Below are 27,212 nucleotides of genomic sequence, written 5' to 3'. Positions count from 1 at the left end.
GTAAGTAAATGTGCCCCATTGTTCCTCCTGAATAGCTGGTTGTTGCTGCTCCTCTGGACCTACGGCAGCTTCCTCCTGGCAACACTTATGTCCAACCTGCTCTGAATAAAGATACTGACTTGGGGACATTGCTCTTGCGTGGCTGAGCACCCTGGGGTGCAGAGATCTGCCTCTCTCATATCTCGATTTTACTGGTGGCCAGATCTGGTCAGGGATGTACAAGCTTTTGTGTGCTCCTGCACTTCCTGTGCCCGTAACAAGTCACCACGTCTCAAGCCAGCAGGTCTGCTCCTGCCTTTGCCGATACCCAGTTGCCTGTGGACTTATATAGCCATGCACTTTGTTACGAATCTTCCACCATCTTCCGGAAATACCGTTATCTGGGTTATCTTATCACAGACTGGTTTTCTTAGATGTCCCATTTTATTCCTCTGCCTGGTGTACCATCATCTCCTCGTCTGGCTAGCCTCTTATTCGTCTAGATCTTCCAGTTTCATGGTCTCCCTCTACATATTGTATCGGACCAAGAGGTCCAGTTTGCTTCACGGTTTGAGGGATCTCTATGCAGACAACTTCAAGTGAATCTGGACTTCTGCATACCATCTGCAGTCGAATGGACAAGTTGAGAGGGTTAATCAGACCCTGGGCTGCTATCTCTGTCTCGGCCCGACAGGACGACTGGTCCAACTTGTTGCTATGGGCAGAGTTTTCTTATAAATCCTTGGATTCTGAACCTACCGGCTCTGCCCCCTTCTTCATTGTTACCTCCTCCTGCTCCTGAAGCTGATGCTACTGATGTCTTTGAGGTAAAAGAGGTCCTTGATATGGAGACGGTCAGAGGGAAGCGATTCTGTCTTGTGGACTGGAAGGGTTTCGGGCCGGAGGAGAGTTCTTGGGAACCCGAGTACAACATCCTGGGTCATGCTCTCCTGCACAGGTTCCTCCAGTCCAAGAAGGGGAGGCTGAATGGGGGGTACTGTAACGGTTGCTCATGCAACCCATATCCCGGTTCGCAGGTGCACACCTCCATGTGCCCCTGGAGCCACGCCGCAGTCTCACTCACCTTCCCTTGCTCCAGTGGCCGTTTCTGTGGTCCCCGCGCTCCGGCGCGCATGGCCTCATTTCCTAGGGGGCGCGCTGGCTTGGTAAGATTTAGAAGGCCGGCACACTGATAATTGGCACTGGCCAGCCACCTGCCCTGATAAATTCCAGTGCCTTCCTGTGTCCCCTGTATGATCTTTGTGCCTCGTGCCTGAGAAAAATCTTTATCACTATGCCTTCCCCTTGTGACCCCGGTTCTGTTTCTGACTCTGCTCCCTGCCTTGAACCCTTGCCTTGCTCTTGACTCTGATCCTGTGCCGCTTGTCCTGACCTCCTCCCTGTCCCCAACTATGATTCTGTATTTCGTCTTGGCCGTCTCTGCGGACAAAGTCACACCTGTGGAGCGAACTGGTGGTACCAGGCCACAGCAAGTCCAACCCACTTTGCTCTGGTGAAAATCGGGTGCCACTTAGACTCTGCTCACAGGTGTCAGCTTATGTCATCGTCCGACGTGGTACAGAGGGTCCACTACCACCATACCATCATATACATTCTCCTTCATTATGAAGATAGACAAAGCCTGAGTATCTATAAGGTAGTGTAGGGATTCTTGCACCACCTGGACCAATGAGTTCAAATTTTTGGCGGCATTTCCTATTGACATATACCTAGAGATAGCAAGGAATGGCACTATTGATGAGTAGGATACAACCTTTAAGGCGGGTCCTGATCCTTCCAAGACATCGCCACTTTCCAGGCATAATATGGAGTGAAGCAAAAAAAATCTTGTCATAGTGGCCATTAATTACTTCATCAAAACACCCAGGAGACAAACCATAGGGGACATTAAGCGCGGGAAAGTCAAAGTGCCTATTCGGGAACTCCAGGACCTCTGACCAAAGAACAGTAACCTTTCGCAATGCATGAAGGATCCAGGATCGGCCTGACAGCGGAAACATAAGTCATTGGGCATAACTCCTTACAGGGGTGGCATATACCCGATGTAGGGATTTAGACTGAATTAGAAAATCCCTCTCGCTCACCGCAGATTCGAAGTAGGTAAGCTCAACCTCCCTCCAGTCATCATCAGACAGATCAGGGATGTCAACTCTCCAACATTTAAAAGCTTTATCAAAGGGTCTGGTGCCCTGTGCTTGAAACAGAGCATTGACCTGGGTGAGCGGCTTAGGGAGATTCGGGATGCCGGGATCAGAGTTCCAGTTTCGTAAATTTAGCTGTCAGGCTGGTAGAGCCAAACTGGGCCCTGAAAGCATGGTGTAGCTGTGAGTAAAGTAAGGAGGTTATGTCAGGTAAAACATGTCTTTCCCGCAACTCTGTAAGGGCAAGAAATTCCCCATTTGTATTCAGGCGTTGATCGAGGGACTTTACCCCTGCCGCCCCCCACACCATTCACACCTGGAGGAAGAGAAAAGGGGAGAGCCATGGGTTAAGAGGGAGAGCTTGCCAACACACCACAACATTTCTTTAAGGGGGGGCCTGCTGTGGATATTTCTGTAAAGGTAGGCTCTGCTGTTGCCATTTCATTAAAGGGCTTCTCTGCTCTGGACATTTCTGTGGGGGGATATTTCACTATTGGGAGGCTCTGCAGTGAACATTTCTTTCACCCCTTCACGCTACGTGATGGATATAACCGCAGCAGAGCTATGAAGGGTGTATGAAAAGGGCTCATGGGCTGAGCCCTCTTCACACAGAGATGGGCTTTGCTGCATATTGCAGCAAAGACCCATCGCCTTCACCCGTGGTCTGTGCTTGCACCGATCGCGGGTGTTAATTTCTTCTTTGCGGCCAGCAAAGTCGCCGTGGCACTTAAAACGTGGTGGCGCCTGAGCACCATTGGGGAGGTGGGTGGTTGGCGATCGGTTGCCATGACAGCCTTGGGTCTTCGTCAGACCCGAGGCTGCATGATTGTAATGAATCACATGCAAAAACGCCATATACTGCGATACAGTCGTGTTGCAGTATATGGTAGGAACAATCTGACTATCTAGGGTTAATGTACCCTAGAGGGTCTAAGAAATTGTTGGGAAAAAAAAGAAAAAGAAAAGTTTAAAAAAATTTAAAAAATGTATAAAATATTTAAAATTCAAATCACCCCCCTTTCCCTAGAACTGTTTTAAAACATAATAAACAGTAAAAATCACATTAGATATCGCCGAGTCCCAAAATGCCCGATCTATCAAAATATAAAAACTGTTGTAACTGGCGGTGACCTCTGAAACAGGAAATGGCGCCCAAATGTCCGAAATACAACTTTTACACCTTTTTATATAACATAAAAAATGTAATGAAAAGTCATCAAAATGTTGCACAGTCCTCAAAATGGTAGCAATAAAAACGTCGGCTCATTTCGCAAAAAAATGACATATCACACAGCTCTGTACACCAAAGTATGAAAAAGTTATTAGCATCAGAAGATGGCAAATTTTTTTTTCCTTTTTCGTACACATTCGTTTAATTTTTGAAAATGTATTAAAACGCATTACAACTTGTATAACTTAGGTATCGCGACGATCGTACCGAATCAAAGAATAAAGTAGAGGTGTTAATTGGAGCACAGACTGAAAGTCGTAAAAACCGAGCCCACAAGAACTTGACGCACATGCGTGTTTTTAAATTTTTCCACATTTGGAATTATTTTCCTGCTTCCCAATATAATAAATTAATAAATAACATTACGGGAAAGTAAAATTTGTTACGCACAAAATAAGCCCTCACACATCTCTGTAAAAATTAAAAAGTTATGGATTTTTTAAGGTGGAGAGCGAGGAAGGATCTGCTGTGTTCATTTCTTTAAAGGGGGCTCTGTTGTGGACATTTCATTAATGAAGTGTGTTTGCTGCGGGACATTTCATTAGAGTAGCAGCTGCATTTCCCTCCCTAGGTCTTATAAGTCAATAATTTTTCCTAGTTTTTTTGTGGTAAACTTAGGTGTATTATAGTATCCTCTTTTTGTAGTCCCTTTCTTATATAGGCAACAGTAAAAGCAATACTATCAGGAAAAAGGGGCAGCTGCAAAAAAGGGGGGTCTGGGGATGCTGAGGTATTTGTGACCTATTTTTTTCCAAGGGACCATGGTAAGGGGGTTACCTGACCCAGTCCAACCCAGTCCCTGGTAAAAAAAAAAAAATCAGTATAGGCTGCAGTAGTGTCATGGGGCAGAGGAGATAAGGCCTCGGGGCATGGTTCTGAAGGTGGAGGGGGGAGTTCAGCTGTGGAATCAAACTGTACACTTAGTAAGCAACACTGATTGACAATCAATTTCACATGTTGTGTAAATGGAATAGAGAGGTGTAAATTATTGGCAATTAGCAAGACACACTCAATAAAGGAGTGGTTCTGTAGGTGGGAACCACAGACCACTTCTCAGTACCTATGTTTTCTGGCTGATGTTTTGGTCAATTTTGAATGTTGGTGGTGCTTTCACACTCCTGGTAGCATGCGACGAACTCTACAGCCCACACAAGTAGCTCATGCAGTGCAGCTCATCCAGGATGGCACATCAATGCGAGCTGTGGCAAGAAGGTTTGCTGTGTCTGTCAACGTAGTCTTCAGAGCGTGTAGGTGCCGTAGGAGGGCCACAACCCAACAGCAGGACCGCTACCTCTACCTTTGTGCAAGGAGGAACAGAAGAAGCACTGCCAAAGCCCTGCAAAATAACTTCCAGCAGTCACAAAAGTGCATGTGGCTGCACAAACAGACTGTCCAGGAGTTGGTGGATGCTTTAGTCCTGGTCTGGGAGGGGATCCCTCAGGAGACCTGATCAGAAGCAGAGGCGTGGTAGGGAGGTCATACAGGCACGTGGAGGGCACACACAATACTGAGCCTCATTTTGACTTGTTTAACGGACACTACAAAGTTGGATCAGCCTGTAGTATGTTTATACACATTAATTGTTTCAACTTTGTAAAGAACAAGGTATTCAATGAGAATATTTCATTAATTCAGATCTAGGATGTGTTATTTGAGTGTTCCCTTTATTTTTTGAGCAGTGCGTCACATCAGATGAACAACACATGATAAATTAGATTGTTCCATTAATTATTTATTAAAATGAAGCCATTGCTTATAGAATCACCTTTAGCTGCAACAACTTAAAAGCAATTATGTTTCTGTAAGACAATGACTAACATTTGTTTATGCACAGCTTAGGGGGCATTCACGTGTTCAGTTTTTCAGATGCAGTTTTTGACGCCAAAAGCAAGTGTGGATCATAATGGATAAGAACATATCATTAAGAGAAGCTGCGTCTCTTTTTTTCTTCCACTTCTGATTTTTGGCAGGGTATCCTGGTTTGGCATCCTGGTAAACTTTAATATAAGTTAATGTTGTAACCACAAATGCCAGAAGTGTTATAAATCTTTCATGGGCAAACCACTTTAAGGTCAAGACCAATTAACTGAGCCAATGCTACACCTTGATTCTTTTTTTCAGCCATTGGGGCACATTTACTTACCTAGGTCCCTCTTCGTCAGACCCGAGGCTGCATGGTTTCTAAAGATTTGTTACAATGAGGGCCCATGGTAATAAATCCTATGCAAAAACGCCATATACTGCAATACAGTAGTATTGCAGTATATAGTAGGTACGATCAGACCATCTAGGGTTAAAGAACTCTAGATGGTCTAAGAAATAGCGAAAAAAATTTTTTAAAAAAGTTTAAAAAAATGTAAAAAATTTATAAAATATTAAAAATTCAAATCATCTCCCCTTTCCCTAGAACCGATATAAAACATAACAGTAAAAATCACAAACAGATCAGGTATCACCGCTTCCCAAAATGCCCGATATATACATCTATACCAAAATACAAAAACAGTTATTGCTGACAGTGGCCGCCATAACGGAAAATGGCGCCCAAACTTCCTAAATGTGACTTTTACACCATTTTACATTGAATAAAAAATGGAATAAAAAGTGATCAAAATGTCGCACAGTCCTCAAAATGGTAGCAATGAAAACTTTGGCTCATTTTGCAGAAAAAAAAAAGACACCTCACACAACTCCGCACACAAAGTATGAAAAAGTTATTAACGTCAGAAGATGGCAACATTTTTTTTCTTTTTTGTACACATTCGTTTAATTTTTTAAATGTATTAAAACGCAATAAAACCTAAATAAATTTGGTATCACCACGATCGTACCAAACCAAAGAATAAAGTAGAGGTGTTATTTGGAGCGCACAGTAAAGGTTGTAAAAATTGAGCCCACAAGAATGTGACGCACATGCACTTTTTAAAAAAAAATGTTTCCACATTTGGAATTTTTTTGCAGCTTCCCTGTACACAGCATGGAATAATAAATAACATAATGGAAAAGTAAAATTTGTTACGAACAAAATAAGCCCTCACACAGCTCTGTACACAGAAAAATGAAAAAGTTATGTTTTTTTTTTGTAAGGTGGAGAGCGAGAAATGAGTGAAAAAAAAAACCCTGCGCCCCTAAGAGGTTAAGCAACTCTCTACCCCTCAGCTGTAGTAATTCTTTTTTCAAAAGTAATGTAAACGCCATGTGTGAACGTTACCTAAAACAATTCTTAATAGGTGGGATGAGGTGTTTGTCTAAAATGTCTGGTTATTACAAAATTTCTTGCAGGAAAATGAGGCTCTCCCCTAATTGTACTGTCATAACTAGAGATGAGCGAGCACTAAAATGCTCGGGTGCTCGTTACTCGAACCGAACATTTCCCGATGCTCGAGTGCTCGTTTCGAGTAACGAGCCCCATTGAAGTCAATGGGAGACTCGAGCATTTTTCAAGGGGACCAAGGCTCTGCACAGGGAAGCTTGGCCAAACACCTGGGAACCTCAGAAAAGGATGGAAACACCACGGAAATGGACAGGAAACAGCAGGAGCAGCATGCATGGATGCCTCTGAGGCTGCTTAATCGCACCATTATGCCAAAATTATGGGCAACAGCATGGCCATGACAGAGTGACAGAATGAAGCTAGATAGCATCTAAAACATCCAATAATTGACCCTGACACTATAGGGGACGGCATGCAGAGGCAGCGGCAGCAGCGGAAGGCTAGAGAGTGGCATGGCGACATACCCTAAATGGACTCAGGCTTCAAACCAATGGGTAGCAGAGAGGAACCAAAGGAGGTGAGCAAGAAGCGCTCAAATAATATCGGTACATGATAAAAGTTTGCCAGTATATTTTGTGGATTACACAGCAGGGTGGCGACAAAGTTAACATGGAAGCCATGAAAACAATCCAAAATTCTGCCTGACACAGCTCGTTTGATAAGGGGACGATGTATGGAGGCAGTGAACTAGTAGTAGATTAAAGGTGCTGCAGTTAAAACTATGTTAGTTGTTTCTTGGCATGGAGCTGGCGCTCCGCTGCCAGGCGAGCTTTCGCCAATCCAAGCCCCTGTCTCTAGGCTACTCCCCAAACAGCACTTCTAAGAACCTTTCGGATAAGATCAAGTGTAGTAGCGTTCTTATAAGTTTGGGATATGGCGGATGAGGGGAATGTAAACATCTGCGCAAGAAGCGCTGAAATAATATCCGTAAATGAAAAAAGTTTGCCAGTATATTTTGTGGATTACACAGCAGGGTGGCGACAAAGTTAACATGGAAGCCATGAAAACAATCCAAAATTCTCGTTTGATAAGGGGACCATGTATGGAGGCAGTGAACTAGTAGTAGATTAAAGGTGCTGCAGTTAAAACTATGTTAGTTGGATCTTAGGATGGAGCTGGCGCTCCGCTGCCAGGCGAGCTTTCGCCAATCCAAGCCCCTGTCTCTAGGCTACTCCCCAAACAGCACTTCTAAGAACCTTTCGGATAAGATCAAGTGTAGTAGCGTTCTTATAAGTTTGGGATATGGCGGATGAGGGGAATGTAAACATCTGCGCAAGAAGCGCTGAAATAATATCCGTAAATGAAAAAAGTTTGCCAGTATATTTTGTGGATTACACAGCAGGGTGGCGACAAAGTTAACATGGAAGCCATGAAAACAATCCAAAATTCTGCCTGACACAGCTCGTTTGATAAGGGGACGATGTATGGATGCAGTGAACTAGTAGTAGATTAAAGGTGCTGCAGTTAAAACTATGTTAGTTGTTTCTTGGCATGGAGCTGGCGCTCCGCTGCCAGGCGAGCTTTCGCCAATCCAAGCCCCTGTCTCTAGGCTACTCCCCAAACAGCACTTCTAAGAACCTTTCGGATAAGATCAAGTGTAGTAGCGTTCTTATAAGTTTGGGATATGGCGGATGAGGGGAATGTAAACATCTGCGCAAGAAGCGCTGAAATAATATCCGTAAATGAAAAAAGTTTGCCAGTATATTTTGTGGATTACACAGCAGGGTGGCGACAAAGTTAACATGGAAGCCATGAAAACAATCCAAAATTCTCGTTTGATAAGGGGACCATGTATGGAGGCAGTGAACTAGTAGTAGATTATAGGTGCTGCAGTTAAAACTATGTTAGTTGGATCTTGGGATGGAGCTGGCGCTCCGCTGCCAGGCGAGCTTTCGCCAATCCAAGCCCCTGTCTCTAGGCTACTCCCCAAACAGCACTTCTAAGAACCTTTCGGATAAGATCAAGTGTAGTAGCGTTCTTATAAGTTTGGGATATGGCGGATGAGGGGAATGTAAACATCTGCGCAAGAAGCGCTGAAATAATATCCGTAAATGAAAAAAGTTTGCCAGTATATTTTGTGGATTACACAGCAGGGTGGCGACAAAGTTAACATGGAAGCCATGAAAACAATCCAAAATTCTCGTTTGATAAGGGGACCATGTATGGAGGCAGTGAACTAGTAGTAGATTAAAGGTGCTGCAGTTAAAACTATGTTAGTTGGATCTTGGGATGGAGCTGGCGCTCCGCTGCCAGGCGAGCTTTCGCCAATCCAAGCCCCTGTCTCTAGGCTACTCCCCAAACAGCACTTCTAAGAACCTTTTGTATAAGATCAAGTGTAGTAGCGTTCTTGTAAGTTTAGGATATGGCGGGTGAGGGGAATGTAAACAGATGCGCAAGAAGCGCTGAAATAATATCCGTAAATGGTAAAAGTTTGCCAGTATATTTTGTGGATAACACAGCAGGGTGGCGACAAAGTTAACAACTTTGATGTGGAATCCATGAAAACAACCCAAATTTCACCTGACACAGCACGTTTGATAAGGCGGCCATGTATGGAGGCAGCTATATGGACGACTTTTGGAGGTAGCAATGTAGACAACGTGTGGAGGCTGCTATGGAGACAATTCAATTTGGATAGTGCCTGTATGTGGCAGTCCAAAAAAGTTTTCAAACCAGAGGAGCAGGTAGGTGGCCCTCCAGAAAAATGGAATAGATTGAGTGCCTGTATGTGGCAGTCCAAAAAAGTTTTCAAACCAGAGGAGCAGGTAGGTGGCCCTCCAGAAAAATTGAATAGATTGAGTGCCTGTATGTGGCAGTCCAAAAAAGTTTTCAAACCAGAGGAGCAGGTAGGTGGCCCTCCAGAAAAATGGAATAGATTGAGTGCCTGTATGTGGCAGTCCAAAATAGTTTTCAAACCAGAGGAGCAGGTAGGTGGCCCTCCAGAAAAATGGAATAGATTGAGTGCCTGTATGTGGCAGTCCAAAAAATTTTTCAAACCAGAGGAGCAGGTAGGTGGCCCTCCAGGAAAATGGAATAGAATGAGTGCCTGTATGTGGCAGTCCCAAAAAATTGTTTAAAACAGAGGACCGGAAAGGTGGCCCTCCAGAAAAATTGAATAGATTGAGTGCCTGTATGTGGCACTCCCAAAAATTGTTTAAAACAGAGGACCGTGTCGGTGGCCCTCCAGAAAAATTAAATGCATAAAGTACTATACCTAGAGCCAGTGGGCCCTGTCAAAAAACAGCCAGTTTCCTCTGCTTTACTGTAGAAAGAGGAGGAGAAGGAGGAAAATGAGGAGGAGGAGGAGTGGATAAATTATTCAGGTTGAGCTTCCTTCACCTGGTGGAGATTTGAAATTAGGAGAAATCCATGCTTTATTCATCTTGATAAGCGTCAGCCTGTCAGCGCTGTCAGTCGACAGGCGTGTACGCTTATCGGTGATGATGCCACCAGCTGCACTGAAAACCCGCTCTGACAAGACGCTAGCGGCAGGGCAGGCAAGAACCTCCAAGGCGTAGAGCGCCAGTTCGTGCCACATGTCCAGCTTTGAAACCCAGTAGTTGTAGGGAGCTGTGTGATCATTTAGGACGATGGTATGGTCAGCTACGTACTCCCTCACCATCTTTCTGTAAAGATCAGCCCTACTCTGCCGAGACTGGGGACAGGTGACAGTGTCTTGCTGGGGTGACATAAAGCTGGCAAAAGCCTTGTAAAGCGTACCCTTGCCAGTGCTGGACAAGCTGCCTGCTCGCCTACTCTCCCTCGCTACTTGTCCCGCAGAACTACGCACTCTGCCGCTAGCGCTGTCAGAAGGGAAATACTGTTTCAGCTTGTGCACCAGGGCCTGCTGGTATTCATGCATTCTCACACTCCTTTCCTCTCCAGGGATGAGAGTGGAAAAATTTTGCTTGTACCGTGGGTCCAGGAGAGTGAACACCCAGTAATCGGTGCTGGAATAAATTCTTTGAACGCGAGGGTCACGGGAAAGGCAGCCTAGCATGAAATCTGCCATATGCGCCAGAGTACCAACGCGTAAGAATTCACTCCCCTCACTGGCCTGACTGTCCATTTCCTCCTCCTCCAACTCCTCCAACTCCTCTTCTTCTGCCCATACACGCTCAACAGTGAAGGACTCAACAATGGTCCCCTCTTGTGTCTCGCCAACATTCTCCTCCTCTTCCTCCTCATCCTCCTCCACCTCCACCTCCTCCGATATGCGCTGAGAAACAGACCTAAGGGTGCTTTGGCTATCAACAAGGGAATCTAATTCCCCCGTCTCTTGTGAGGAGCGCAAAGCTTCCGACTTCATGCTGACCAGAGAGTTTTTCAACAGGCCAAGCAGCGGGATGGTGAGGCTGATGATGGCGGCATCGCCACTGACCATCTGTGTTGACTCCTCAAAGTTACTCAGCACCTGACAGATATCAGACATCCACGTCCACTCCTCATTGTAGACTTGAGGAAGCTGACTGACCTGACTACCAGTTCTGGTGGAAGTTGACATCTGGCAGTCTACAATCGCTCGGCGCTGCTGGTAAACTCTGGATAACATGGTCAGTGTTGAATTCCACCTCGTGGGCACGTCGCACAACAGTCGGTGAGCGGGCAGTTGGAGGCGGCACTGCGCTGCCCTGAGAGTGGCGGCGCACCTTCGTGAGCAAATCAGACAGATTGGGGTATGTCTTGAGGAAACGTTGAACTATCAGATTTAACACATGGGCCAGGCATGGCACATGTGTCAGTCTGCCGAGTTGCAGAGCCGCCACCAGGTTACGGCCGTTGTCACACACAACCATGCCTGGCTTCAGGTTCAGCGGTGCCAGCCACAGATCAGTCTGCGCCGTGATGCCCTGTAATAGTTCTTGGGCGGTGTGCCTTTTATCGCCTAGGCTCAGCAGTTTCAGCACCGCCTGCTGTCGCTTAGCGACGGCACTGCTGCTGTGCCTAGAGCTACCGACTGATGGCGCCATGCCCACGGATGGTCGTTCGGAGGAGGAGGTGGGGTGGGAGGAGGAGGAGGCATAGTAGGCCTGAAACACCTGGACCGAGGTAGGCCCCGCAATCCTCGGCGTCGGCAGTATATGACCAGCCGCAGGGTCACACTCGGTCCCAGCCTCCACCAAGTTAACCCAATGTGCCGTCAGAGATATATAGTGGCCCTGCCCGGCAGCACTCGTCCACGTGTCCGTGGTCAGGTGGACCTTGTCAGAAACGGCGTTGGTCAGGGCACGGATTATGTTGTCTGACACGTGCTGGTGCAGGGCTGGGACGGCACATCGGGAAAAGTAGTGGCGGCTGGGGACCGAATACCAAGGGGCGGCCGCCGCCATGAGGCTGCGAAAGGCCTCGGTCTCTACTAGCCTATAGGGCAGCATCTCCAGGCTTAGCAATCTGGAGATGTGCACATTAAGGGCTTGGGCGTGCGGGTGGGTTGCACTATATTTGCGTTTCCGCTCCAGCGTCTGGGGTATGGAGAGCTGAACGCTGGTGGATGCTGTGGAGGATCGTGGAGGCGACGATGGGGTTTTTGTGGCAGGGTCCTGGGCAGGGGGCTGACTATCAGCTGACACAGGGGAAGGAGCAGTGGTGTGCACGGCCGGAGGTGAACGCGTTTGTTGCCACTGAGTGGGGTGTTTAGCATTCATATGCCTGCGCATACTGGTGGTAGTTAAGCTATTAGTGGTGGAACCCCTGCTGATCCTGGTTTGGCAAATGTGGCACACCACAGTCCGTCGGTCATCCGGTGTTTCCTTAAAGAACCTCCAGACTTCTGAAAATCTAGCCCTCGCCGCAGGAGCCCTCGCCACGGGAGCTTCACTAGTTGACACATTTGGCGCTGATGCACCAGCTCTGGCCCTGCCTCTCCGTCTGGCCCCACCACTGCCTCTTCCAACCTGTTCTGGTCGAGGACTCTCCTCCGTCTCAGAAGCACTGTGTTCACCCGGCCTCTCAACCCAGCTTGGGTCTGTCACCTCATCATCCTCCGATCCCTCAGTCTGCTCCCCCCTCGGACTTCCTGCCCTGACAACAACTTCCCCACTGTCTGACAACCGTGTCTCCTCATCATCGGACACCTCTTTACACACTTCTTCCAGTACGTCAACAAGGTCATCATCACCCACAGACTGCGACTGGTGGAAAACCTGGGCATCGGAAAATTGCTCATCAGCAACCGGACAAGTGGTTTGTGACTGTGGGAATGGTCCAGAAAACAGTTCCTCAGAGTATGCCGGTTCAAATGGCAAATATTGCTGGGAGGGGGCAGACTGGGGGGGAGGAGGCTGAGGTGCAGGAGCTGGAGGAGTGCCGATTTCGGTGACATGGGTGGACTGCGTGGAAGACTGACTGGTGGACAAATTGCTCGAAGCATTGTCGGCAATCCACGACATCACCTGTTCGCACTGTTCTGGCCTCAACAGTGCTCTAACACGATTCCCAGTAACTTCAGACATGAACCTGGGGAGTGTAGCTCTGCGGCGTTCCCCTGCTCCCTCATAAGCAGGTGGTGTCTCACCCCGCCCAGGACCACGGCCTCTGACCCCTGCAGTAGTTGGACGCCCACGTCCCCGCCCTCGTCCTCTACCCCTAGCCCTCGGGTTAAACATTTTGAAAATGAGAGTTATAACTTGAATTTTTTTTTAACTTTTTTTTTTTTTTGTTTTGTTTTTGTGTTTTTTAGTTTTTAAAACCAAACGATGCTATCCTATTGCTATGGCTATTTTATAGCCAAGTATGAAAGCACACTGCTATGCCAGATGAGATGACGCTGAGTTATGAAAAAAATAAACGTAAAATAAAAAAGGAAATGGCAGACTGTGCCTAATTGAAATACAACCCCGGGCCCTAATAAATTTTCCCACTTCGGTCTTTGCGATGGATATGTGCGTCACTAAGCGCAAAACACAGTGGTCGCAAGTCTGACTCCAAATTGCTCACAATTTACTAGTAGATGCACTGCAGCAACTACAGCCACCAGCAGATCAACCAGAAATCAAATATATATAACGCTACTGTAGGCGTAATTAAGCCGTTTGTATTCTCCTATGGCTATTTTCTAGCCAAGTATTACAGCACACTACTATGCAAGATGAGATGACACTGAGTTATTAAAACAATAAACGTAAAATAAAAAGAAACTGGCAGACTGTGCCTAATTCTACTCAAACCCCTAATAAATTTTCCCACTTTGGTGTTTGAGGTGGATATGTGTGTCACTAAGAGCTAAACACAACGGTAGCAAGTCCCCCTGCAAATTCCTCACAATATGGTACTAGCTGCAAATAAAAAAAAAAAAAAAATTATAACGTTATTGTAGCCCTAAGAAGGGCTTTTGGGTTCTTTTAGAATCACTCCTGCCTAACAGTAAGCTAATAGAACAGCCTAACGCTTTCCCTGAGCAGCAGCAGCTCTCTCCCTAGCGGCATCCAGACAGAGAATGATCCGAGCAGCGCGGGCAGCGGCTAGTCTATCCCAGGGTCACCTGATCTGGCCAGCCAACCACTGCTATCTACGTGTAAGGGTACCACGTCATGCTGGGTGGAGTGCAGAGTCTCCTGGCTTGTGATTGGCTCTGTTTCTGGCCGCCAAAAAGCAAAACGGCGGGAGCTGCCATTTTCTCGAGCGGGCGAAATACTCGTCCGAGCAACGAGCAGTTACGAGTACGCTAATGCTCGATCGAGCATCAAGCTCGGACGAGTATGTTCGCTCATCTCTAGTCATAACCTTTAGTTTTTAGCATGGTAATTGAGGTCTATGCAGTCTCTTTTTTTGCTTTTGCAATTTCTGATTAATTTCTGATCTCATGTATAGCAAATTGTTGGGGTCATTGAGAATATAGCACACCCACTGTTTGGGTAGAGCTCCTTACTAGATATCACAGGTTGTCCAAATGTATTTTATAAAAAGTCTTATGTACATTGCGTACATATGTAACTCTAAGGGTGAAGGCCGATGGGGACTACTACGGTTTAAGAAAGGTATTACTAATGGCGCGGTCACATGGTGCGTTTTGTCCTGCGTTTCATTGCATTTTAAAACGCATTACAACAGCTGCGATGAGGTGATTTGCCCAATTACAATACTGTTAACATTTGTGTTTACAAAATGCAGTGTGAACACAATGTTAACCCATGTGTAAAATGTTAACAAAACAAATATTGTTAATGCATGTGTTAACATTGCATTTACACTGCATTTTGAAAATGCAATTGTTAACAGTAATGTTATTAGACAATCACCTCATCTCAGCTGTTATGATTTCAAAACGCAATGAAAATGCAACCAAAACGCACCGTGTGACCACACCCTAAAAGTGGCTGAACTTTTACACAGATAACACCGACAACAGATATTCCAAGAACATGTTTTATAGACAAATTAATAAAAAATTGGCCATGCATTGCATTTAGTAAATATGTAAATAGTAAAATGAAGCCTTCAAAGAAGAGCGCACCATGCAGGATTCATAGTACCATTGTTATGGCTTGCTGCCCCTGGCATTACATGTCCTAAATGTATACTGTGTTTCCAAATGTGAAAAAATTAGGTTTAAAATAAACTTTATGGCCCAAAGCGAACATTAAAAAGTACACAATAATGGTAAAAAAAGTAAAAAAAATACTTATTAAGAAATGCAGTGGTAGAACTTCCAACATCCAAAAGTGGGCTACCCACTCCGCCTGTGCGACCAGCAATCCATACTTGTAGCTCTAGTTCAAAGTTAATTTTAGGGTTAATAAGAAAAAGGCTAATTCACCTTTCCTTTGATCAATTGACCCAAATACAACCTACCCGTCCTTGCACAAGGCCTTAGTTCTGCATAAGATCCTACTTTTTGTCACACCAACTTATGGCCTAACTGAGGGTTGAGGAGTTTTTTCGGAAGGAGTTGTGGAGATCAAAAACAAGTTGGCAGGGATCCTGGTAAACTTTAATATAAGTTAATGTTGTAACCACAAATGCCAGAAGTGTTATAAAAACTGGAGATATGCTATTTATTGTATGTGGTAACATTGGGGAGGTTCAAAAATTGTCTGGTGTCTGTGACAGGTTCCCTTTACCAAAATTATCCAGTACTAAATGTACAACCACAATTCTATAAACTGTTTGTTAGGTGGACAAACGTGTGTGTATGTTCATTTATACATTTCTTTATTAATAAAAATCAGAAAATATGGATAACATGGAAAATATAGACATTTCTGCACATTTCATGTAGAAGTAACAGGTTACGTTAGATGCTTAGCATTCCCACCATCTTCTTTCTCCTCCATGTCTTCTTTGGCGTGCCCCTCCTGGTTGTCAGAGTACAGGCTATTCTCCATGGCCAATAAATCGTCTTGTGGGGCCATGCTATCATGTTCAGACCACCTTTGCTTTTTAGATTTTTTCTTTAGTAATTTTTGCTTCTTAATTTCTGCAAGCTGTTCCTTCTGCTGTACTGAAAATTCAGTATCGGAGTTCTCGATTTGATTTTCTTTCATTTTTTTCTTGTAATCTACAATTTTCTGGTTAAAGAGTGTATGGTCAATTCCAAACAAGCTTGGAGTAGAGGTTGTCGACAGTTCAGCAACAGATGAACATTCAAGTTCGCTGAAATAAGAAAAGTTTACAATTCCAAATTCGTGAAAATAGAAAAATATATAGCAACACTACTTCAAAAGTTTCAGAAGGTGATGGCAAGCACACAGGAACTGTTTCTACAAGGTCGAGCATTAAATTGCTTACACTTTATCTAACTCTTCATTTTCTGTCACACTAGGAAACTTCAGAAAGCAAATGCTTGATCGCCAACATAATCATTTGGTATAATTAGTATAGGAAAGCAACACAAGATGGGCGTTCTTGCCCATACAATAGGTAATATGAGATAGAATTAGATAAAAACAGCAGCACAGTCCTTAACAGCAATTGTAATGGGTGCTATCCTCTACTCTCACCAGCCAGATTCCATTAGATATCCAAAAATAAAGAAAACGGCGGCACTCCAATGTGGTGAAAAACTTTGTGTTTATTCCACCTCCAGTAAAGTTTCGGCTGTGTTCCCAGCCTTTGTTAAGCAATGTGTGTCAGGGTACATACAAGTATATATAGTCGCCATGCAGTGACATCATACAGAAGGTAAACATCACAATTCTTTTTTTTTTTTATATATATACGAGATGGATAGATAGATAGTTAATCAAACAAACACATATCTATCTATCATATGAGAAACATCTTTACAAAATACAAACAAAAAATAAGAAGATTACCTGTTATCATCACTTGTGATTGTAGAGTCATTATTGTCTCCAAAATCTAAAGTTGCCAATAAATCTTCAATCTATGCAAGTAAATAAAAGCACTAATTTCACTTTGAAATTAAAGGATGCATAATAAGAAATAATATATGTAACATATTTTTCTTGAATGAACACTTTAAATATGGCTACATTTTGGTTCTGGTGTAATTATAACAACATATTAAAAGCTATTTGGGAAAAAAAAAGAAGACTAACAGAGCAGTAAAGCAAAATTAACCATGCTGTTATAAACCCAAATCAGAAGTACTTGACTTCTTTTCTAGCTTCCCAGCACATTGCACGTGATATGAACTGGTGCCACAGGAGGTACAATTTCTCCAGTAGACAAGAAGGTTTGAAATGGTTTTCAGCCATTACTTTCACAGGTTAAACACATTATGGGTTTTGAAAAGCAGGCAGAAAAAATGGAAATGTGAAAAATTGCATTTATGAAAAAGTATCTACTAAATCACATCCGAGTGGTGATCAAAGACATTTTGTCTGCAGGATTAGACGACACAGGGCATGTCAGTCACCATAGCATAGGTCTGCTTAGGTATTGATAATGCAAAATGGTTGGATTTCCAATGAAGCGTTAGTAAAGTTCTTTCATATTTCTTTTTACATACACCAACCAGAAGCACTAGTAAATGTAACCTGCGCCTTCATGCAAGTCTAGGAAAAAGCATCTTATTGCAGATTCCTGAACACAACAATACCTCTTGTCTTCTAGCTTCCTCTTGGTCTTTCAAAAATACAATGGTTGGGACATTTCCAAGTACTTGATGAGTTATCAGGAGATGTCTGAAACACATAGATCAAATCTCTTATGCAGACTAGTCAAAAAACTTCCTAAAATGGTCTAAAACCTTCCATCAATGTGGTGCCTGGCATTTTAGGTGCAAATTACTCAAGAATTCTGGTGAAGACAGATTAACATATCTCCCCCATTCTGCAGTGTGGCAGTGTGTATATTTCTGTGAGATTAGGCCAATTGTCACTATGAAATACTGTTCTAGGGGCTTAACTGTGTAACAGAGTTTCAGAGTGAGTATCAAAAACACATACACATAACTCGTACATGTCAGAATCCTGAGTTTCCTAGCACAATATTGCGTCCATCAGCTCTACCATTTCTTTCCCAGGTAAGAAACACATACCTAGTCATTCACAAGATGCAGCATCTTCTATTTTGGCAATTTTTTCTACAGTACTGGAATAGATAGGCAAGCCATTGACCCACAAGTGACCTGGACATTCAGGCACCATGAAAGGGTTAAAGGGGGGGGGGCATTATCTACAGTGTATCTGTGAAAAACCACAAACACACATTTAGCATTGGTGAGTTGTCTGTGATTTTGACATGTCCATTGACTTCAAAATAAAACAAGTCCCATAAATTTAACACTGACTGACCAGTCCATGAAAAAACATGAACTTCTGAATAGACTCATAATCAATGGTTGCATGTTCTGTATGCAGTGTCTATAATACAATATTATGAAACATAAATTTGTGAATAAGGCATAAGCCTGCATCTTTCAGTTTTGCATTTCAAAAAGCCAAATAACTCATAAGAAAATGCATAAAAAAAAAAAAAAACTCTACCGAAAACTAGGAGCATATTTCTGAAGAACAGTTTCAATATTGGCATCTGTTTCTTTATTGCCACTAGTTACCCAATAAGCTCGACAGACCGAAAAATCCACTGTAACAGACACCTGAAAATAAATGAAAATATATAATCATTACAAATATATTGTTCTACAATCAGAATTACTCATTAGTACATAAATACATATAAATATGAGAAAAGTTAGGATTACAAGCATTCATTTCAGTTTACCGTATATACTTGTGTATAAGCAGAGTTTTTCAGCACAATAAATGTGCTGAAAAACCTCACCTCGGCTCATACAGGAGTAAAAAAAAAAACAAACTTGAGTATATACCCGACGCGAGTATAAGCCAAGGTAGACAATTTTAACACAAAAAAACTGGGAAAACCTATTCACTGGAGTATAAGCCAAGGGTGGGAAATGCATTGGTCACAGCCTCCCAGCATATAGATAACCAGCCAGCCCCTGTAGTTTACAGCCAGCCAGCCCCTGTAGTAAAAAGAAATAATTTACACTGTACTCACCTTTTCGACGTCCCCCGTAGGTCCTCTTCTGCTTCCGATGCCGCCTCGGTCCTCTTCGGGTATTCACGTTCGACCAGCACACAAAATGTTGCGGCTCCGCTTCAGTCTTTTCCATAATGCTCCCGTTACTGTGGCTGCTCTTCTTTCTTTTGTCTGCTGTAACAGACATGGGCGCGGCTCTACAAAGCATCGGGGCGCCAGAAGGGGAGTATGCAAATTTTTTTTTTTTTTAAATGTGCTGGGCAAACTGGGGGCTCGCTAGCTACTACAGGGGGCTGGCTGTTTACGACTTGGAGGCTGTGACCAATGCATTTCCCACCCTCAGCTTAAACTCAAGTCGATAGGTTTTCCCAGTTTTTGGTGGTAAAATTAGGGCCTCATCTTATACCCGGGTCGGCTTATACTCAAGGAAATACGGTATTTTCAGTTTTCAAGAACATAACTGTGTACTAAAGGCAAGACATCCACCTCAGGGAAATACAAGGTACAATCATAGAAAACGGACAACCATTCTGTTTGAACTACTATTCCTTGATAAGAGTTGAGAACTGACACTGACTGACTGTGTTGTTTTTGGTAGATTACTGAGTCAGTAGCTCCTCACATTTGACTCTCCAGCTTCAGAACAGTCAATTTTCTACATTTATAGCTCTTTGGACAACCATGTAGGTTTGTTCTTATAGGGGTTTTCCCATGATAAATCATTTTTAACCCCTTATGTTACAAATTTATTCAGTTTTAATGATGTTTTAGCTCCTATCACTGAGTGATAATCAGTTTAAGATTCCAGAGTGTGGGTGGGGACTCTCTAAGCAGACAGGTTATGATTAGAGATGAGCGAGCACTAAAATGCTCGGGTACTCGTTATTCGAGACGAACTTTTCCAGATGCTCGAGTGCTCGTCTCGAATAACGAGCCCCATTGAAGTCAATGGGAGACCCGAGCATTTTTCAAAGGGACCATGGTTCGGGAATAAAATGTGTTAATTAACTGAAAAAGAATGTCTTCTGATAAGTTAGCAGATGTATGCAAACATCTGCAATCTATTCTTCACTGTTCCGTGCGTATATTATCTCCCGACAAGTTAACAGATGTGAAGAACAGTGAAGAATAGAATAAAAACAGTGAACACAGGATGATTTAAGTGAAAAACGCAGTGAAGAATAGATTACAGATGTTCTGCACATCTGCTTACTTGTCGGGGTGATACGCTGTCCCGGGATCCGCTCCTCTTCTTCCACTGAAGTCTCCCCCGGGCTGCTGCCCGATGTCTGTGTCCCCCGGGCTGCTGCCCGATGTCTGTGTCCCCCGGGCTGCTGCCCGATGTCTGTGTCCCCCGGGCTGCTGCCCGATGTCTGTGTCCCCCGGGCTGCTGCCCGATGTCTGTGTCCCCCGGGCTGCTGCCCGATGTCTGTGTCCCCCGGGCTGCTGCCCGATGTCTGTGTCCCCCGGGCTGCTGCCCGATGTCTGTGTCCCCCGGGCTGCTGCCCGATGTCTGTGTCCCCCGGGCTGCTGCCCGATGTCTGTGTCCCTGCTGCTTGATGTCTCCCTGCTGCCGTTCCGCGCATATCTTCCGACAGGTAAGCAGATGTGCCGAACATCTGTAATCTATTCTTCACTCTGTTTTTCACTGTGTTTTTAACTTAAATGATCCTGTGTTCACTGTTTTTATTCTATTCTTCACTGTTCTTCACTGTGTTTTTTTAATTAAATGCTCGATCTCGAGCAGGGGAAATACTCGTCCGAGCAACGAGCCGTTTCGAGTACCTTAATACTCGAACGAGCATCAAGCTCGGACGAGTATACTCGCTCATCTCTAGTTATGATCCATCTAGTGTTGTATTGCTACACATGCAGCAGGAGATGGTCCATCTTTAGTTCTTACCTGGATTTTGAGTGTGGAGGGACAATGTGAATTTAAAAAAAACAAACAAAAAAAACCTTAAATTAAAGAAATATTTCACCTAATCACCAGTAAAAAGAAGGATGGCTTATTCTGTGTAGAACTTGGAATGCCACAAATTACCTTTGACAGTTCAATTTGAAGATCAAACACTTCCTCATTGACTTCTGATGTGCTCAGTAAGCCGTTTAATGCTTTATGCAGGATTGAATTGAGAATCTTAATACGTGCATTATTTCCTCGCTTTTCCTTCTGCTGTGCCTTCATCAAACTCATTAAGCCATGTGGCTTATCCTGCAGGCAATACAGTAAAATAAAACATGTAAAATTCTTCAGATACAAAGTATAATTACAGAGATGGAACCACTAGAGGTCACAAATAAACTCCATCTGAAAGTCAGCAGGGTGACCCTATCACCCACCCTCTAATACCAAGGATTAGGGGTGTTGGACTAGATCACTGAAGTAATTTACCAACCAATCCACGATTTATTTTGTCTAAAAAGAATCTAATACTAAGATGCATCTTATAGTTAAAAAAAAAATAATACTATATTGGGAGAACTGCTATATATTCTGCTATATTAGTGTAATGGGGTGAAAACTTGGGTGATAGATAAAGTACATACATTTATGCAAGCTATTAAAAGTGAAGAAAGGTTTGCTCAAAATTACACACTTCTTCAAAAACAGGTCATGACAAAGTTGGCCTTGTTGTGTAGTCTGAGTTTATAAGAATCACATCAGTTATTTCATCAGTATTTTTAAACCAGTCAGTGGCAGAGGACTGTTAAAAAACTGACCATGCCCTACCCGGATTCCATGAACTGAGGAGATGGGATGTGTAGGATCTCAATGCAGACATCCCATAGCACACCAAGTGCTGAAAAATGCTTGTATCCCAGTCCTGCTGCTACTCATAATACAAAATAAGATACAAATGACACAGATCTCTAGGAATGCTACATACTTTTTATTGAATGTGTTTAATACAATCCAATAACTGTGCAGAATACAGCAGCATTGCAGTGTATGGAATTTATTACAATTGCATCTGGTTTCTGACGCTAGGGGAATGGCTATGGGATTATTGCTGGGGTAGATCTTGCCCATGTGAAGTTACCCTAAAACTATCTACAGCTTTGCATGGTCAAGGTTGCGCCCTTTAACGTATACTTTAACCCAGTCTTCCCCAACTAGCGGTCTGCGGCCCAACCTGGTTTCGGGCTGCAGCCAACCTCTGTAAACAAAAAACAAAAGACAATACCTTCCCCATTCCCCTGCAGCAGTCTTCTTTTCCTTTAATTTACATGTTAACGCACTGCTCTATTTACGGTGAGCGTCATGATGTCATCACATCACGTCTGCCGACAATAGGATTTTAAGTGATATTAAGTGGGAAAAGTGATATTGGAAGCAGAGGATGGGGGCAACTTAAGGAAAGGAGACATGGGAGGGGGCATGCTGCAGGAAAGTGAACAATATAAGCTAGGCACACAGGCAGTTAAAGTTTGTTTACAGCTGGCCCCTGGGCAAAAAAAGGTCATCAGGGTGCGGTTAACCATTTCACGACCCGTGACGTAATAGCACGTCACAGGTCGGCCGCGGGTGCATGGAGAGGGTTCACGCGCTGAGCCCTCTCCATAGCCGGTAAGTCTTTGCTGCATATTGCAGCAAAGGCTTACCGGTAACACCCGCGGTGTTTTCACCTCGATCGCCGCCGGCAATGCTGCCGGCAGCTTCAAAAGGATGGCAGGGCGTGGGCGCCACCATCTTTTCGAGGATCGCCGCTCCCCGTGACATCATCGGGGAGCGGCGATCCGTCGCCATGGTAACCTCGGGTCTCGCGAAAACGCGAGGCTACTTCGGGTTAACCCATGCATTACAATGTGCTATCAGCACATTGTAATGTTTGAGTAGTAAAATCCCCATATACTGCCATACCCGGTCATGACGTGGTGAGCATACAGTCTCTCACCAAACATGGACCTGGCGAGATTAAAAAACAAACTGCATGAACAGTCAAAGCCAGAGACCTCTAAGCTAACAGTTTATAATTTAGTATATTTTTAAGTATATTTTTGTTTTTTTTACTAGTCCATCTAGGAGAAAAAACAAAAACATTGCAGTTGGTCGCCCTTACGGCACTCTGTGACAGATATAAATAGTTTGGAAATGAGGGCCATGGACAAGTCTGAACTAAACTGGCCCCCAAACGCTGCAATTGGCCAGTTAGACTTGCAAGAAATTGCAATTATTCATGAGACTACGCTACTTCACGGGGCACGGCTCGTCCACCGCTGAGTGTTTTTAGGTTTTTAGGAAAAACGACACCACAAAATGCAATAGTTGTTAACATATGTGTTTGTTCACATCTCATTTACACTGCGTTTTGTACACACAAATGTTAAAGAGGACCTGTCACCTACAAAAAAGGCACTAAGAGCTGCTCACTAAGGTAAGCGGTTCCTAGCGCTAGCCCATTTTTAGCAGTGATAAACTGCTAGCTTTATCGGAACCCTCCAGTAAAGCTAAGAGACAATGCCGCGTAGTACAATATAAATGCTGGACCACGCTTAAAGCTGTCTGTCATATTCATGAGGGGGAGGTCTGAGGCGCTACCTCTTCCCCTCACCGCCCTGCTCACTCCATAGGCCGGCGGTGACTTTCGAGCTTCATGCGGCAGTCACCACCCCCAGCCCTGGCCCCTCGTGAATACGCCGACCGCCTTGAGCTCTTGTACTACGCGGCAGTGTCTGCTAGCTTTATTGGAGGGTTCCTATAAAGCTTACAGTTTACCACTGCTAAAAATGGGCTAGTGTTAGGAGCCGCTTACTTTAGTAGGTAGCTCCTACCGTTTTTTTTTTTTTTTTTTAATTATAGGTGACAGGTCCTCTTTTTAGCAGTAATACAATTAGGCAAATCTCCTCCCTTCAGCCGTTGTAATGTGTTTTTTTAAAACAAAGATAAACGCAATGTGTAAGCGTGGTGGCAAGAGGTCTAAGCCTCTTCATGTATCCAATGTGATAAGGGCGTGGCTTGTATCGGGCTGGACAGCACTATAAGTTGTCCCCTAAGAGCCTAATAGCTGAGAGCGATCCCTCTGCACTTATGAAGTCTAGGTCGAAAATGACATATGACTCCAGCACTGGATGTCGTTTCGTTCAATCTTTATTCCCATAATTTTGCAATGATCATAGTGACACCCCATCTACCAGCAGGGTACTCAGCCGACGTGTTTCAAGACACTCTTAGGGCACGTTCACACGTTGCGTTTTGACCTGCGTTTTCATTGCGTTTGAAACGCATATACAACAGCTGAGGAGGGGTGATTTGTCTAATTACATCACTGTTAGCATTTCCGTTTACAAAACGCATCGTAAACGCGATGTTAACCCATGCGTTAACAACGTGTTAAACGGCAATGTAATTAGGCAAATCACCTCTCATTAGCTGTTGTATATGCGTTTCAAACGCAATGAAAACGCGACCAAAACGCAACGTGTGAACGCGCCCTTAGTCACATGGCTGATTGATATTGTGTCACTATGGTCACGCGCTATTGTAAACATTGCAAAATTACAAGAATAAGGACTGGCCGAAACGACATCCAATGCCGGAGTGATATGTCATTTTCTGCTCAAGTTAACAACGCAAAGTCCGGACACATTACATGAGCGCAGTGTCCCTCCTGTTTATTAGTTTTTAAATTAGTAGCTATGAAATCTAGACAGGACCTTGCAGGAGACAAGAGATACTTACTGGTCTCATAAAAATTGCAGTGTCATACCAAGGTTTCTTCCTGCAGGAAAAAAAAAAAAATCAGCACCCTGTCATTTCTATAAGGCCACCATAATACATGCACGATACAGGATGAGACCCTGTAGTAACACCGCTGGCACCGGCAGGGGGCGCTCTACTTACTTAGACTTGGGGTTGAATTTATGGAGCATGTTCTTGGCGGTCAGTACCGGGGAAAGGTGAACACATCGTGTGTGCTGGTGTGTGCACCCCCGGCCGGGACTGGGGCGTAGTAGCAGGACAGTACTCGGGCATGAGGAGACACGGAGCAGTCCAGAGACTACGGCTCCAGACGTCCTCATGGCTCTCCGGCTCTGTACCTTCTGCAGATCGGCAATCGTCTTGTGTGACTGATCAGACCTAACCAGAAGATACTATAGTGTGTGCATGGCCAGCAGATGGCAGTGTCCTAGTGGATCTATAACTATACATATGTGCGTATATGTCTGTATGTACTGTCTGCTGCTCCGTAGTCACGTGACGCTGTTATATATGACGCTATATATATATATATATATATATATATATATATATATATATATATATATATATATTATTATACTGTTTGTATTTCACTTCAAGGAATGATAAAAAGTGGACCCCTTCTGTATTTCTCATGGGCCAAGTTAACACACTGTCATTAACCCCTACGGGACTCAGCCTCTTTTAGCCTTAAGGACGCGGCCCCATTCTTCAAATCTGGCCTGTGTCACTATAAGTGGTTATAGCTTTGGAACGCTATGAGATATCCAGGGGATTTTGAGATTGTTTTCTCGTGACACATTGTACTTCAAATTAGTTTAAAAATTTGGATGAAATCTTTTGCGTTTAGTTATGAAAAAAAACAAAATTTGCCAAAAATTTGGAAAAATTCTTTATTTTCAACGTTCTAAATTCTCTACTTTTGATGCAGATAGTCATAGCTCCCAAATAAATTCATAACTTACATTTCCCAAATGTCTGCTTTATGTTGGCATGGTTTTTTAAGATTCCACATATTTTACTAGAATGTTATGAGGCTCAGAATTTAGGTATCATTTTTCACATTTTTTGTAAAATCACCAAAACCTGTATTTAGATGGACCTGCTCAACTTCTAATTGACACTGAGAGGCCTAAATAATAGCGAGACTCGTAAATTACCCCATTGTGGAAACTACACCCCTCAACGTATGAAAAACCACTTTTAAGAAGTTTGTTAACGCTTTACGTGTTTTCTAGGGGTTAAAAAAAATGGAGGTGCAGTCTGCAAATTGTAATATTTTTTCACAATACACTCATTTTGGGTGGAAAATTAAACATTTACAATGGATTAAATGAATAAAGACTCCACAAAGTTTGTTACCCAATCTCTCCCGAGTGCACGGATACTCTACATGTGGTGGTAACCTGCTGTATGGGCGCACGGCCGGGCATAGAAGGGCCATCCAGATCAGATTTGCTATGTCACATTGTACAGGCTATAATTTTTTTCTTTTTTTTTAATGTGGACCTATAGGGGCTTATTTCTTTTGCCAAATGAGATGCACTTTTCTGGTACGTAATTTGGGGGAATCTATAGGCTATTTGGTGAGATTTTATTAACTCTTTGTTGGTGGAGGAAATGAAAATCTTCACTTTTCAGGAAGATTTTTATGGGGTTTTTTTTGGCTGTTTACCATACCATAAAAATAGTATATTATTTTTATTCTATGGGTCGCCACGATTACAAAAAGACCTCATTTATATAGATTTTTTATTTTTTCCCATTTTTACTGAATAAAAAGTAATTTGGCAAAAATGTTGTTAATTTTAGCATCACCGTCTTTCATATGCATAACTTTTTTATTTTTCGCCTCAAAAATCTGTTTAAGGGATTGTTCTTTTTAGTGGTTTTATTTTAGAGTGCATAACATTTTTTAAATCCCTTTTTAGAGCATTTTTATAGGGTATTAATTGAAAATGATCTTTTTTCTGGAGCTTTTTTTTGTTTTGTTTTTTACGGGGTTCACTTTGCGGATCTAATAATGATTCTGTTTTATTATGCAGATTGTTACAGACGCAGGGATACCAAATATGTGGGGGTTTTGTGTATTTTATTCAATTGTACTGAATAAAAACCAATTTGGAGAAAATCTTGTTCATTTTAGCATCACCATCTTTTCATATGCATAACTTTTTTATTTTTCGGCTGACAAATCTGGTTAGGGGCTTATTTTTTGCGAGAAGAGTTGTTCTTTTTAGTGGGCTTATTTTGGAGTGCATAACATTTTTTAAATTACTTTTTAGAGCATTTGTTTTATAGGGTATTAATTAAAAATGATCTTTTTTCGGAACGTTTTTGCGTTTTTTTTCTACGGCGTGTACCGTGCGGGTCCAGTAATGATTCTGTTTTATTATACAGATTGTTACGGACGCGGCAATACCAAATATGCGGGGTTTTTTGTGTTTTAGTGTT

At 43.4% G+C, this 27,212-nt stretch overlaps 1 protein-coding gene across 1 annotated transcript; it reads right to left on the bottom strand.

Moving 5' to 3' along the window:
* Nucleotides 1-15,775: 15,775 nt before the first annotated feature.
* Nucleotides 15,776-25,185, bottom strand: RBFA (ribosome binding factor A). The gene is made up of 7 exons (XM_072152406.1): nucleotides 24,900-25,185; nucleotides 24,738-24,777; nucleotides 21,099-21,269; nucleotides 18,538-18,650; nucleotides 17,649-17,733; nucleotides 16,900-16,970; nucleotides 15,776-16,237 (listed from the first exon to the last, which is right to left on the bottom strand). Exons 1-7 carry the CDS (start codon nucleotides 25,076-25,078, stop codon nucleotides 15,874-15,876), a joined length of 1,023 nt encoding a protein of 340 aa, XP_072008507.1. The 5' UTR covers nucleotides 25,079-25,185; the 3' UTR covers nucleotides 15,776-15,873.
* Between the last annotated feature and the right edge of the window lie 2,027 nt (nucleotides 25,186-27,212).

Source organism: Engystomops pustulosus, chromosome 5 (assembly GCF_040894005.1).
Source record: "Engystomops pustulosus chromosome 5, aEngPut4.maternal, whole genome shotgun sequence".
Lineage (NCBI taxonomy): Eukaryota > Metazoa > Chordata > Amphibia > Anura > Leptodactylidae > Engystomops > Engystomops pustulosus.
Note: the sequence above shows the minus strand (reverse complement) of the source record. Positions and strands in the feature narration are given on the sequence as shown.